The sequence below is a fragment of the Antechinus flavipes genome, chromosome 5, assembly GCF_016432865.1.
Source record: "Antechinus flavipes isolate AdamAnt ecotype Samford, QLD, Australia chromosome 5, AdamAnt_v2, whole genome shotgun sequence".
NCBI classification, from domain to species: domain Eukaryota; kingdom Metazoa; phylum Chordata; class Mammalia; order Dasyuromorphia; family Dasyuridae; genus Antechinus; species Antechinus flavipes.
In genome coordinates, this window is record NC_067402.1 from 147,799,811 (window position 1) to 147,816,133 (window position 16,323).

A 16,323-nucleotide genomic window follows, 5' to 3' on the forward strand; every position below is an offset into this window, starting at 1 on the left:
ATTGATGTTGATTCTTCTGTATAGAAATATCCTCTATTGATACTGATAGGCAATTTATATGCAGCTAATAAGGAACTTAGTTAATTGCTTGAGGAGCCGAAGAAAACATAATGGAGGGAGGGGAAGCAGGGAAATTGACTATCTAGGTTTTTTTTTTTTCCCTATATGTAGCTAAACTAAAAGATTAAATAATTTACCCATAATATAGCAGCTATCTGCTATATTCTGCAAAATATAGCATTCTGACATCAGCTAGTAGAATGAAGAACTGAATCTAGGGATCCTCAAACTTTTTAAATAGGGGGCCAGTTCACTGTCCCTCAGAATGTTGGAGGACCGGACTATAGTAAAAACAAAAACTTTGTTTTGTGGGCCTTTAAATAAAAGAAACTTCATAGCCCTGGGTGAGGGGAATAAACATCTTCAGCTGCCACATCTGGCCCATGGGCCATAGTTTGAGGACCCCTGATCTAGGCCTTTCAAATTTCAAGGCCAAGCTTCACCCTGCCATGCCTTATTGCTTGTAAAATATGGTTGTCTGTTTAATTACAATTAAAATATTACTTTAAATGTAAACTCATTTAAAAATACTATGGAGAGAGAGATGGAAAGTTACTATCATAAATATGGCCTCATAAAACACCAAAAAGGCAGTGAAGATTTAAAAAAAAATACTTCAGAATGCTTGGTGTGAGACCCCACTAAACTAAGCTATATCATTTTGAGAACATTCGTAGATAAAACTGATTGATGTGAGACCCCACTAAACTAAGCTATATCATTTTGAGAACATTTGTAGATAAAACTGATTGGATACCTTATAGACAAAATATGGAACATATTTTTAGCATTAATAATGGTGAAAGCACATCTGGACTCTTGACACCTTTGTCCCCAGTGTGCCCTTAAGTTAAGGAAGTAGGCCTTAAAGAAGACATTTGGGAAAAAAAGAAAGGCAGTTGGATCATATCTGAGGGACAGAAAGTAATAAAATAATGGATTATATTATTGCCCTAAGGTAATCAAGAAAACACTAGTACTGTTGATCCATATATTTACTTTCTCCTTATAAAATCTCTGAAAATAATGTATGTATGTCATTAAGGCATCCTTATTGAAATTATGAGGGAAGAACAGACATTGTTTCACAAAAAATGTTCTCTATCAGACCACCTTCATATATTTACACTATTCAGTAAAGGTGCAAAAAAAAAAAAAAATACAAGAGTCCACTATAGTTATTGGGTGATTACAGAAATCATTTGACCCTATAGAGTTAAAATGTAATCTTCAAAGATTCCCTCCAAGAATGAGTTTCTTGTATATGTGTTAAGTTAATGCAGAATTCCTTAATAATTGCAAACACATGGAAAACCCCAGTGACTATCCTTGACTAATATTAAGTAAGATATAAAAACTAGGCATAATGTCATATACAAGTGATTCTACCTACCAAGAAGCTGAGCCTGGTTGATTGGTAGAATTCAGGAATTTTGAGCTGCAATGGACTAAGTTCATCCAGTATTAACACTGAATTTGGCATTTATATGAAGAACCCCTATGTGAGTAGAAGTAGCTACAAAGAGGAATGAACTGTGTAATCCTTGAACTTCTAGTCTGGGTAAGATAGGTACACTCAATATTTGAAAACAAAATACAAAAAAACAGGGAGATTATGTCTGCCAAAGGTATTCACCTGGGTCCTGGAAAATATCATTGTCTTGTACAGGATCCAAGTGAAAGAGGGATTGCCTATGAATGAGGAAGTCCTTCACATATTCCTGTATAGATTAGTGTATTAGTTGCTTTAAGCTCTGGAACTGTTAAACAGCATTTTCACTGAATTCTGTAAATATGCAAGAAAGATGAGACTTTACAATCTATAGAGTTTCAAAGCAACTTTAATGCTATAATTGTTTCATTCTAATTGCTTATTCTACTTAGATTATATTATTTTTTCTTAGTCTTCTATTTGTTGAGAAAGCCATACATGTCATACTCATGATTTTAAGAAAAAAACAACTACTGCCTAGCCAGGGGTCCTCAAACTATGGCCTACGGGCCAGATGCAGCAGCTGAGGATGTTTATCCTACTTACCCAGGGTTATGAAGTTTCTTTATTTAAAGCCCCACAAAACAAAGTTTTTGTTTTTACTATAGTCTGGTCCTCCAACAGTCTGAGAGACAGTGAAATGGCCCCCTATTTAAAAAGTTTGAAGACCCCGGTAGACTATGCTATATTCAATAGATACTGAGAATAGGGATCTAGGACCAACATTGAATAGAAAAGTTTACATTTGGAAAGTTGCTCAGGACTTTATTATAATATTTTATAATCCATTTTTAAATCACAAATGTCTCCTTATACTCTTTGATTGCCAAGTTTGGGAAATTACAATATATGAAAAAGCCAGTTTGACCCAGGGGATGGACATGTAGTATTTGTAAAAAAACTTTTTTACAAATATCCAGAAATGATCTATCCCGAGGAAGTGTATATGTCTATATTACAAAAAATATGTGTCTGAAAAAGGAGCAAGAATGAAAGATAGCAAAGTATCGGAAAGCTCAAATGTCATACTGGTTTTCAAGAAAAGTAAAAAAATGATAACAGGGACTACAGCAAGTTGGAAAGATTTTCGAGGGAGAATCTATGGGACAACTTGGGGAGGAATTATTATAATATTGCTGTTTTGTTGAATTATAGTAAATAATCAGAGGAGATTATAGTGATAACCTATATTTTGATTATTATTTTTCCTTACAACATGATGGTGTTTTGTAGAGACTACTTTTTGCAAAACTCTTTGGACATTTAACATCTGCTAGGAGGGCTCGAAAATCAGAAGTTCCCCATTTCCGATTGAAGAAAGTACAGAATATAAAAATGTGGCTATCTCTTCGTTCCTATCTTAAGGTATAATGGCTGTGATGACATGACTTTTGCGAGCTGGCGATCTATGATTCTAATTCTCTTAATACATCTCAATCTAATACATATCTTTCCAGCTATACACACATACCTAGCCATATGAGCATACCACTAGTCATAATATGATCTGTGTATTCTGTATCTAGAATACGAGAAATCTGTTTCATGGATTGATTTTTCTAATAATATTTAGAATTTCAAACCTAGTTGAAAAACATAACATTATATACATATATACTAAATATTACTACGCTAACATATACTACAATGTATATTTATTTGATGTTTTAATTTTTTTAATTCTTTCACGTATATTGACTTTTTTTGAGTGTCACCATACATCAAAAATAAAACTCTAAAGATCTTAACTTTTTTTTTTATTTATGAGTTGCTTAGATTCCCAATAAGAAGAGAAAATCCATTTTTCCCCCAATGCATATCTATCCTAAGCCAGCAGAGGGAACCCACTCCTTAAAAAAGGCTCAAAAGCAATGTGTGACTGCAGAGTCATTTCACTATTTTAAGTAACTCATTACTTTAAAATCTTACCATTTTAAATAAGTAGGCAGTTTAGAATGTTAGTTGGCATACCTGAATCCTTTTTTGTGTACTTTTTCTCCCTTTTAAGAATTTTCTTCTAAATTACTCAAGTTCCTGAAAAAAAGAGAGAGAGACATCTGAATCACCTCTAGCAAAATACCTATTCTAAGGGTATTATTCTTATACGTTAAGATAGCCATATTTTCTACTTCATAAAAATAGTATAGTGGATAGAAAGTTGTCCTGGAAGTCAGATAGACATATATTTAAGGCCCATCACCCACACTTTTATTGGCTTTGTAATTCTGGGTAAATCACTTAAAAAAACCATTGGGATCTCACACAAATATAAATCTAGGAGTTTTCTATACCAATGAAATCACAAGTCCAGTTTCTATCTCTATGTTTATTTAAAATGTCCTTAAAAACTTTACTTAAAAGACTACCAGTATTTTTCCTTAATCAAGGTGCTCTGGCAAGTAGAGATCCTTAGACACTCCTAGAGTTCTTTTGCTTTATGTATTGTGGTCAAAGGAAACAGCATAAAAACATTGACTTTGTACTTATCATTCTTTGTCTCTACTGCACCTGTGATTTATTTATTTATTTTTATGTAGGATTTGCTGATGAAGAAACTTCCTTCTATCTTTTGCTGTAAGCAACAGTTTTGTAGTTTACTACCCTCTCTTTTAATACTTCAATGACTTCATTTGAATTTGTTGGGGGATGCATACAAACTGAAGTTAAACTATTGGATGCTGCAAAATCATTTCTATTTTGTGCTATGCCTGCTATAGAAGCATAAGTTAGTAACAAGGCTTCAGCCAGCTCTTCCCCATTGTTCCTCCTAGTTCCCACTGTGCCAAGGTTAGGTTATAAACCCATCATTTCCATCACTAAAACGTTTTTGGGTTGTATTGTTAATCAAGTGAATTTATTATTATTTGTGAAAGTACTTAGGATTGATTATTCAGCATAATCACCTTTGTTCAAAAGTTTAAAAGGTTAAAGTTTAAAAGGTATGCTAAGAATCCTGTACTATGTAATCTCTACTTTTTGTTGATATTACATATCCCTAGGACACGATATCATTAAATAATTGATGTTTATATTGTATTTGGGCAACACTGCAAACTACAATAAATTTGAAACTAATGTTAGTGAGAATATGTATTTTTAAAATATCATTTTCTTTTCTTTCAGCGGCGGGGTCCTCAAAGATCAGTTGATGTAATAGTTTCATCTGCATTCTTGTTGACTATTTCAGTTGTGTTTATATGCTGTGCCCAGGTAAGTTAATTTGTTGAATATATTATATGCAATCAAAAATCAATCTATTCTCTTTCAGAAAACAGTCTAAGTGAAATAGTACTTATGATGGAAAAATGAAAAATACTAGCAGGTGTGCATTACATATTTTAGATAATATGAGTTAAAGTACCAGTGTGGGTCCCCTCTATCTCTTTCCTCCACTCTATTTTCTTTTCTTTTTTTTTTCTGGGAGGAGTCTGTTCTTAACTGTACAAGTTATTTTTCTTAGAGGTCAGCTACATCTCCTAAATTCAAGATGCATAAATTCTATGCTAGATGTTATATTATTTTATTTGCTATTTAATATATTGCAACTGCCACCTCTTATTTACTGTTCATACAGTTCTATGCCTCTATATTATTTCTACCACTGGTAGTAATACAGGTATGTAAATAAAATCTATTCTATTCATATTTTTTGGTGGTTTTTGTCAGACACATAATATAGAAAAAGATTAAGTGAAATCCATTGGAATTATCATTCATTTAAATTCTTCTGAAACTACAGAGGTATAATTCACCATCACTCATAAAATATTTTTAAAATAGCAAGTTGACAGAATACAGTAAAATTAATTTTTAAAAAAATGTTCTGCAATATACATTAAAGCTTTAGTTTAATGTTTTGCCTGAGAAATAAAACTAAAAATTATTTTAACCTTTGTCCAAAAGGACTTCATTCTAAAATAGATAGCATTCTAATGAGATTTTCATGTACTTATTTGTACTCTGGAGAAAGTAAATTATTAATAAATGTTATGATTCACCTTAGCCATTTTAAGATATTTAAATCTTTCATACACAAATGCCACAATTGATATTAAATTGTTAAAAAGTGTTAAATTTAGCAAGCTTATTTAAAAAACAATTTGTGTGTATATGTACACAATTTTGTAATGTTCATAGGCTCGTAAGATTTAGAGCGGGATGAAGACCATAAGGATCATCTAGTCCAACTCTCTTATTTTATAGATGAAGAAATTGTAGCCTAAAATAAGGGGGAAATTACTTATTCAAGATCATATAGAGTTGAAAAGCCAGAATTTGGACCCAGATCCCCTCAATCCAAATCTTTTCTTCAAGAAATGGTTTGCAGTCAAACAATTGGAGCAAACTAATAACTAGCAAAGAGATATAGGGACTATGTGTGTATGTATGTTCATTTGGCTGCCAAAATACTACTGTTTCATTCTTATTAAACTGCAATTCATTATTTTCTTTACAGTAAAAATATAAAAAACGTAATTTGAATCATCATTGATTATTCTTTGTTTCCTTTACCTTTGAATTTTAGTTGCTTCATGTGCATGAGATCTTCCTTGATTGTCACTACAATTGGGAACTGGTAATCTGGTGTATCTCTTTAACACTTTTTCTTCTAAGATTTGTTACTCTTGGATCTGAAACAAGCAAAAAATATAGCAATACCTCAATATTACTTACTGAACAGGTGAGATTTCGTGTTTAATATGTTAGAAATTAGTGTCTACAATTTATTAGTCACTTCAGATTTTTCAGAAAACTTATAATATAGAAGGCTATATATTTATTTTCAAAGCAACTTTAATGCTATAATTGTTTCATTCTGATTGCTTATTCTACTTAGACTATATTATTTTTTCTTAGCCTTCTATTTGTTGAGAAAGGGATATTATGTAATACTCATGATTTTAAGAAATTGTCAGGGCACATATGTTATTGAAGAGTATGACAAATAGATTTTAGCAAACAAGAATTTTTATTAAACTTAAGCTTTTGATGGTTACATTTAATATTTATTAATCTTATCAATTTTTGTCATTTTACATGTGTGGTATAAAACTTGAAATTTGAAAGAAAATTTATCTTAAAAATTTCATCCAAATATTACATCTACCATATAAGAATGATACTTTATAAAGTTTATCAGATATCATGTATATATCATGTATGATATCTCCTTTAATAATTATAGTGATTCTCTGAAGTAGATAGCACATTTTATATTCATTTTATTGTTGAAGAAACAAAAGCTCAGAATGGTTAAGCAATTTACCCAAAGTTACATGATTAGTATGTGACATAGGAGTACCAAATTCATGGTCTTCTGATTGCTGATCTAGTGCTCATTCTACCATATTGTACCATCAAGAATGACTACTTTTGTGTGGTAGACTATTAAAAATATATTTCCTATCTACATTTGCAGGATATATTTTAAGACAGAACACCCAAATTATTTAATTGACTTTGGTTCTAATAAAACCCTATTTATTCTTTCACTATACATGATTCTATGATGAAAGTAGACTCACTGATTCATAATTTTACATTCTTTTGTTTGTTTTTTGTTTTTTTTTTTTGCTGAGGCAATTGAGGTCAAGTAACCTGCCCAGGGTCACACAGCTAGGAAGTATTATCTGAGGCAGATTTTACCTTCTTTTTAAAAAAGAAAAGTTATATAAAGTGGTTTTTAATTGATCCATTTAATTGATCCAAATAGATAAACCTGTACTTGAAAATGGAGAAGAAACCTAATAAAAAAGAGGAACTGACACTAGTGAATAATGTTTTAAAACTTGCTACTAAATTATTGAAGGTAAGAATAAAATTAAAATTAGAATATAATCTTGATCTGTATGTGGTACTCTGATTTTATATTTTGTATTCTCTAGTTTTCTTTCATTTCTGATTTTGAAAATTCTTCAAAATATTTGTAGTTTATTTTTGAGCATATTCATATATGTTCTGTGCCTTGTTAAAAGTATTTTAGTATTTCTTAGTTTATCATTATTATAAATATAATTGCTAGGATCTGAACTTAAATGTTAAAAACAAAGGAAATCCTATATTGATAATTTGAAAATTTTTTGTTTTATAACATAGAGAGGAACTTAATTTCAGCTTAAAAGGATATGTAGTTTTCACAATACATATACTAATGTAGTGCAATAATCTAGTTCTATCCTTATTTGTGCCACTTTGCTCAAGGCCACTTAGAGTCTTGCAGATTACTTAACTTTCCTGAACTTCAGTTTCATCATAGGTAAAAAAATGTCTTTGTAAAAAAATACTATTTATAATGATGCAGTATATTAAATATTTGGATGTTAACTTAGAGACACAGAGGAGAACTACATAAAGCCAGCTTCAAAATTAATTTGACAGAAGTCACTTAAAAACATTTTCTGCTTATGGTTAAATCAAACAAATTTTTATGGTAAAAATAGTAATTTGCTCTCAAACTAATTTTGATATTTAATGCTGTTCAAAATGATTATGTCATAAAATTAGATTTAATTATGTCCTTTTTTTGTACAAATTTTAAGACTATCAGAAACTTTCAAGAAGATTTGTATTCTTGTTAGTAATGATGCTGATTACAACCTATTTCAAATCCTCTTGATTTATTTGTGGATGTTTTTCTATATAATTTCATATGTAATGTGTTGTAGCTATTTGAATATGTCGTGTGTTTTTCCAGTTGCCCTTTGCATGATCTTCAACTTAATTTCTTTGGAGATAATAGTGTAGGGTACAGGGATTCAAGAATTATAGCATGAAAAGAGTAGAAAAATTGATCAAGGAAAGAGAATCAAGAACTCAATATTATTAAATAAGTGTTTGACCAATCTACTAAGGAATAGAATTCATCCACTTTAATAATTATTTTGTAACTATTGCTGGTGAAGTACTGAGATACAAAGAATAAAGTGAAATGGTCTCAGTCTTCAAATATTACTCAGTAAATTTGAGAAAACTGGATAGCTATATAACTAAAAATGGGGTTTATAGATACATACCACAATAAACTCTTAACCAGAGCAGTGATCTAAACTTGAGAAAAAAATTAAATGCCTTGCTTAAAAATAAATAAAATCTACTTCAACTACAGAAAAGGATATTTTTTTTATCAAATTGGAATAAATCATGACTTTGCACAACACTATATCTAAATAAAAGGAAAAGAGACTTTGAAAAGAATGCTTGCAGCAAATTTATTTGATAAAGTCAGTGTGGCTTAGGGAATAGAGAATTGGACATGGAGTCAGGAAGATCTAATGGGAGGAATTCCCAATGAAATCATAGGTCCAACATAAAGAAATTTGTTTTGCATGATTTCATATGTATAATTCAAATCATAATGTTGGCCTTCTCATTGAGTGGATGAGTGGGAAAAGAGGGAATTTGGAATTCAATTTAGAAAGAAAAAGAGCATTAAAATAAATATTATATGTTTTTAGAAAAATTTAAAAAGTCTTACTTGAATTGGAGGGAGAAATAATAAAATTATGTTAGAAGAATCTTAATGAATGCCTTTTGGATCTAGACTAGTCTCACCAAAAGATGTGCATAAAAATGATAGATCTCTGGTGATTACTGAACAGGAATAAAAAGGAATTTACATTTCAGCTATATATGTCTTCCTTATACATCATTTACAAATCCTAATGCAATTAAAATTATATTCAATAAAGGATTCTTAAAATTGTAAATTATTTTGAATCCAAATAACAATTCTAAAGGACTGATGGTTCTAAGAAAAAGATGTACTGGAAGTAATAGAAAATCTCATAAAAATAATGGTCAGACAATCATAAAACTTGTGGGATGCAGCTAAATCACTTCTGAAAGATAAATGTTTATCTTTTAAATGTTTACATCAACAAAAGAAAAAAACGTAAATTAGTTTAGGGGTGCTGTTTTTAAAACTTGAAAAAAAAAACAAATTAGAAATCCTGAAAGCTAAAAAAGAAATTAGTAAAAATTTTTTAAAAAAATGACCATTGAATTGATAAAGCATTAAAAACTAATGAAATAAAGTCAGCTAATATTATTTTTTAAAGAGAAAGGAAAACAAAATTGTTAATAATAACACTTAAAACAATTGAGGAGGAAATAAAAAAAATTATCAAAAACTGGTAGAGAAAATAGATGTTTTTACAGAAATATAAAACATAAAAGGAAATTTGCTTTTATAAGCATCTATCAGAAAAAGATATTGAACAAAAACCATAAATGAACTACCAAAGTGGGAAATGTATCTGATGGATTCAAACATATCTAACATTGAAAGAATGATTAGTTCATCATAAATTGTTTTATATAATAAAGGGACCCTTGTTACCACTTTCTTTGTTGCAGATCATCTTGACAACTAAGCTAGAAAGAGATAAAAAAAAGAAAATGAAACCATGTTTTCAATGACTATTGATGCAAAAACTTTAAATTAGGTATTATCGAAAATGTTGAAACAGCATATTAGAAAGACATATGGTATGAAAAAGTTGGATTTCTGCTAGAAGTGCAAGGATAGTTCAACATAAGGAAAACTACAAATATAATAGATAATGTTAATGATATAAATAATATTGACCACATGATTATATCAGTAGTTACTGAAAAAGCCTTTGACTAAATCCAAAAAACCATTTGTATTAAAAGCAAAACACTAAGAATCATAAGAACAAATAGACTTTCTCTTAAGATAGAACAAACATCATCTTAAATGGAGAACAGTTAGAGGTTTTTTCAGTAAGATCAGAGGTGAAACTAAAGATGTTTCAGGCAAAAAGGAATAAAAATGATCTTTTTTTTTTTGTTAATGATTTAATGGCATACTTAGACTTAGTATTTTTATTAGGTTTTAGTTCACTATCTTCAAGAAAACTCTAGGACATAAAATAAATCACTCAAGTCATCAGTATTTTTGTTTATATCCAACAAAACTCATCCAGATGAATTCAAAAGAAAAATTCTACTCAAAATAACTAGTGTAGTGGATAGAGCACCAGCCCTGAAGTCAGGAAAACCTGAGTTCAAATCTGGCCTCAGTCACTTAACACTTCCTACCTGTGTGACGCTGGACAATTCACTTAACCCCAATTGCCTCAGCAAACAAGCAAACAAGTAAACAAAACACTACAGTAAATACTTTTCCCCAAGATTCATAGTCTCTTTATAAAAATAAAGTTGGACCTAAGTAATTGGGGAAACATTAATTACTCATGGGTAGATTGAACTAATGTAAGGAAAATGTCAATGCTATGTAAATTAAATAACATCAATACTGTACAAGTCATATTCTCAAAACAATGTTTTATACAGCTAGAAAAAATAACAGTACAAGTATGGAAAAAATAAAAAGTCAAGAATCTAATGGATAATAATGAAGAAAGAATTGGAAACAATGTCTCAGAAATAGATCTTAAGCTATTCTGTAAAAGCTGTTATCATTAAAAGAATTTGGAACTGTTTTAAAAAAAATCACTGCAATGGACTAGGTAACCAGCATACAGAAACATGTAAATATAAAGATCCTACAAAGTTGGGGGAAGTATTCATTATTTGACAAAAACTCTAAAGGAAACTGTATAACTATTGGACAGACACTGAATTTAGAATAATACTTCACAGCATATGCCAGAATACTCTCCAAATGGATAACAAGGATCAGATATAAAAAGTTATATCATGAACAAATTAAAGGAGCAAGAAAGTTATCTTTCATATTGGGAAAAAGATAATGTGCTGAAGATGTTTGCTTAAGATAAAATTGACAATTTTGATTTTATATAAATAAAAAGATCTTGCACAAACAAATTTAATGTAAAAATTAATAAGAGAACAAATAATTGTGGTAAAAAACTTTACAAAAAAATTTTTTTTCTGATAAAGGCCTTATTTTCAAGACATAAAGAACTGAAAGATCCTGAGCCATTCTGCAATATATGTGACCAAAGACTATAAATAAGCAGTTTTCAAAGGAAGAAATCCAAACTATCAACTATTATATATGAAAGTTCTCTAAAATCATTGAGTTGCATATGTGGGATGAGAGTGGGAAGTCAAAACATCAATGTTGAAATCTTGGTTAAGTAGGAGAATAGAGATATTGTCAATAGTAATAAAATTTGAAGGTAAAAAAGATTTTGGTAAAAGATAAAGAGTTGTTTTGGACATAGTGAGTTTGAGATGCTTATGGAACATCTAGTTTAAAATATCCAAAAGGCAATAGGTATTCTTTTAGAACAAAGCTTCTAAAACTGTTTCCACTTTCAACCCCTTTTGGCCCAAGAAATTTTCATGAAGTTTTTGGTATGTAGATATAAGAATATAGTTATAAAATCAAACATTTACTGATAATAAATCATAATTTTACAACCCACAGTTTAAGAAGCTTTGTTTTAGAACATTCTGATTTGCTACCTTATTGAGTCCTGTTGTCCTTAAAAGACTTTCTATTATATCTCATTGCATTAACTAGCATAGTAAATATATTGAACTTTAACATTTGCCTTTCAATTGTTCCAGATAGGTTTAAAAGCAAGCAAATTTTGCTGTTCCCTTTCTATATCCTCTTTTTTTTCTGTTCCTGTTTTAAAACATTTCCTTTTCCTAAAAACAGTGACAACTACATTTCCTTGTTATAAGGTTAGTTATTTTAATAATCTTTGTGTATATTACAGGTGTTCTTTTAGGCATTGATTTCTAAAAGTCTTTCATTGTCTTTTGCCTTGAAATTGTTCAATAGAGGCAGTATGTAAAAAGTTCTGGATTTTGAATTGGAGGACTAGGTTTAAGTCTAGGCTCTGCTATTTAGTAAACATATAATCTTAGGCAAGCTATTTTGTAAATCGATGTACCTTAGTCTCTGTCTGTAAAGTGAAGGTGATTCTTTGATCCCTTTCTAACTCTGGATGTCATACTGTTCCTTTGCCACCTAACATTTCTAAGCTTTGAAATTTTTACTTTGTTATGATGATTTCATTTCTAAGGATTATTCTTTTTCTCTATTACTAGGAATTGGACAGTCCCTTCAGGTTATATGGACTTACAATGAATCCGCTGCTTTACAATATTACCCAGGTTGTCATATTGTCTGCTGTTTCTGGTGTTATCAGTGACTTACTTGGATTTAATTTAAAGGTGAAAAATTTCTAGAACAAATATTGTGACATTTATTTTGTTCTAGGCATTCTTTATAAATTATATTTATATTTACCTATCTATATACCTACACCAATGGAAGCATTTTTGTGCTCTTATATAAATGGAGATTTCTAGCATTGATATACATTATATATTTATAACCGTATGGGAACTAATGATTTGGAGAGTTTTTTAAAAGAAAGATTTTTTTTTGGGGGGGGGGGCTAAGACTATTTTACATTTTTAAATTATCCAAAATAATTGCAACCTTTTTTAGAGAGTTTTTTTTTTTTTTTAACATACTTGTGGTTTTACTAGTTAGAGGACTTTAATGAGGAAACTCTCTCTCTAAATATATCTCTAGAGCTGTTCTTTGGGGGTACCAAGAGTTTGAAAGCTGTGTAAGGTTACTGTGTTAGTAGGTGTCAGAGATAGGATTTGAATGCAGGCCTAACGATTGAATTCTTTGTCCTCTATGAATGGCACAGTGGTTAGATCACTGTCCCTGGAGTCAGGAGGAATGAGTTCAAATTTAACCTCAGACACTAGCTATATGACCACAGGCAAGTCACTTAACCCCAATTGCCCTTTCCCCAAAGGTCCTCTTCTCTCATGATGATTGTATGGCCTACCTTGAAAGAGAGGTGAGAATGCAGAATTTTAGAGAAGATTGTGATTAATTCTTACTCTGTAAATCTGGCTTAATAATTTGAATGGTCTCTGACACTGTATTGTTTCTTTTTAGCTCTGGAAGATCAAATCATGACAATGTAGAGAAAAAGCCTCATCCAGTTTTCTGAAACAAGAGTACTGACTAAGCTGTCTCAAAGCAGTCACTGAATCTGAGCTTCAGAAGCTACTGTCTCCTTAAAGGATGTAGCTTAGAAATTTGAAGTGTTTACAATCTGACTGTCTTGTGCAATTGTTATATTTATTTTTATCTTTTCACTGTTTTTACACTTAAGTCTTTATTTTTTATTTTCAAGTGTTGATATATCTAGTTATTGAAAGGGTGATAAAAACTGAAATCCATGTACTTGAGATCCTGGTAATAGTTCATAATCAGTTGCTAACATCCAGAATATAGAAGTCAGTGCTGAGAATTGTTTCTTCATAGGTAGAGTGAACTTGCCTTACTTTAGAACAAAATTCTTTACATTTAAATGATTTATAATGTTTTTGTAAGCATAAAACATAACATTCTGATTCATTCAGAATAGACTTAATTGTTGTGAACAAGAATCAACTGTAGGTTGACAGAAATAGCTGAATGATTTATTTATTGTGTTAGAGCACTTTCTAGATCCAATCAGAGTTTTCTCTATATTTTACATTTGGAACGATGCCAGGATCTAAACTGATTAAGCTGCAGTTTAAGCACCCTTCAGTATTAATTAATATGGTATTATATAAAACAGGTCAACAAGTGCTCTTTGATGATAAAACTCTTAATAGAGCAATAATTGTAAATGGTTACAATGCCGTAAGGTATTTTGATAAAAATTAACTAGTAATAATTGTATTTATTTGAAACACTGGGCTGTTTGCACAGCTCCAACTGTGCATGCTCAAAATGTGCACTTTTAAAATTATTACTTTTAACGTGTATCTTTTATATGGAATATGTTATAGTGTGCAGGGGCATGATATGGTATCCTTTTGAATGAGGTATATATACTCATCTCACAAGTGAAGTGCCTCTTGATTTTACTAAAGTACCTTATGTTTACTCAAGTAAAATAGATTTTTTTCCCATGATACACTATAGCATATGCCATTTATACCACACTCACATGAACAATCTAAGGATAAATACTCATAAAAGATGTTATATATATATGTGTGTGTATATGTGTCTGTACATACACATATAGATGCACACACATCTATTCCTAGAACCATATAAAAATTTAAAAAAATACAGTTTTTTTTACAAACTCTAGCCTTTAAATTTCATATGAGATATACAACTCCCTTTTTCATTGATATAAGGGCTATTTAGAAATATAATTCTTTTAGAAAATTGATTTTTTCACAAGTGTCAAATCTAGTACTTTATCTTATTGTCATATTAGGCAAGTGGAGTTAACTTGGTGGTTGTCCTGTTGAAGCTTGATTTAAGGTTGTTGTATTTGTATAATTAATTATGACTAAATGAATTTTCTGAAAACTGCACATTTGCCCTAAACCAGGAATTGTTTGAAAGAAATAAAAATTTTGTTTTAGCCAAGCCCATCATGTTAAATATATTCAAACCCTTACAGTTTTTTAGGAACTTTAACATTGTAATTTATAAATTATTCATTTGAGACTGATATATTTAGTTCAGTATTTACCCAAATCATAACTTCATTTCAAGTTATGTGTAAAGAGTAGAACCATGTAGACATCTTTTTGTCCTTATCATTCCATACAATTAGTAGGCTTGGGGGTAATTTAACTTCAAATTGTGTGGTATACACTACTTCTATGTAAACAACAAATAAGCATTTTTAAAAATTTGCCTGTGTACTAATAAGTTTAATAATGACCAAAGTGCATTCTGATTTTTTGAAGGACTGTATTACTGGAGCTTTAAGAACATATTTAGTTTCTCATGTGAAAAATTAGGCTATGTTCTGATATGTTTCTTCTGCCTCTGTTGTCTCTTGTTGGAATTGTTTTTAGGATTATATTTTATAAACAGCTTTTCAAAAATAAGGTACAAACCTACACAGAACTTACATTTTGCACAGAATATATTTTGAGAAAAAAAAAAGTACAGCATGAGTTCTGTTGGAGGTAAAAGTGAGACTTACATCTCAAAAACAAACCCTTTTATTTCAGAGTGGAAGTATTTTTGAGAAACTTAAATGTTTGAATATGTTGACTTAAGAAAGTCTGTTTTAGAATTGAAATTGGGAGATGAGATATTAAGTTATGTTCATCTCTCAACAATTTTTTTATTAATCTGTTGGATTATGTCACTAACATTGGCAAGTAAAAGGGCAATAATATAACAATTTGTCATTTCAAGTAATTTTAGCCTGTCATTAAAGCAGGAAAATTTAAGTTGTTGCCATTAAATATATCATTTAATATGAGAAAATTGCTACATGTCCCATAACAGAAAAAACAGGTTAAAAATAGAGGTAAGTGAAAATGTGGCAGATATTGTATGTTAGCTATCTTTCTTTCTGTTTTCTTTTGTTTGTCAGTTTTTTTTTTTTTTGCCACATATATTGTAACTGAAAGTTTGAGCAAGTTTAAAATAAAGAAATCTGTGGCTGATGGTATGAAAAAATGGTAGTAATTTTTAAAAACTCATTCTCAACTAGCTTTCTATCATTACGTTGAACTTTAACATTGTAATTTATAAATTATTCATTTGAGACTGATATATTTAGTTCAGTATTTACCCAAATCATAACTTCATTTCAAGTTATGTGTAAAGAGTAGAACCATGTAGACATCTTTTTGTCCTTATCATTCCATACAATTAGTAGGCTTGGGGGTAATTTAACTTCAAATTGTGTGGTATACACTACTTCTATGTAAACAACAAGTAAGCATTTTAAAAAATTTGCCTGTGTACTAATAAGTTTAATAATGACCAAAGTGCATTCTGATTTTTTGAAGGACTGTATTAC

At 30.1% G+C, this 16,323-nt stretch overlaps 1 protein-coding gene across 4 annotated transcripts in view; it reads left to right on the forward strand.

Annotated features, from left to right (window-relative positions):
- PHTF2 (putative homeodomain transcription factor 2) overlaps positions 1–15,977 on the forward strand; it is a 156,938-nt gene extending 140,961 nt beyond the window's left edge. For all 4 annotated transcript variants that reach the window (XM_051962690.1, XM_051962692.1, XM_051962691.1 and 1 more), the window contains 6 exons: positions 2,786–2,917; positions 4,676–4,762; positions 6,078–6,233; positions 7,266–7,361; positions 12,566–12,691; positions 13,440–15,977. In XM_051962690.1, coding sequence (XP_051818650.1) covers positions 2,786–2,917; positions 4,676–4,762; positions 6,078–6,233; positions 7,266–7,361; positions 12,566–12,691; positions 13,440–13,460 — 618 coding nt within the window. In that variant the 3' untranslated portion in view covers positions 13,461–15,977. The remainder of the gene's footprint in view (positions 1–2,785; positions 2,918–4,675; positions 4,763–6,077; positions 6,234–7,265; positions 7,362–12,565; positions 12,692–13,439) is intronic.
- Positions 15,978–16,323: the final 346 nt, after the last annotated feature.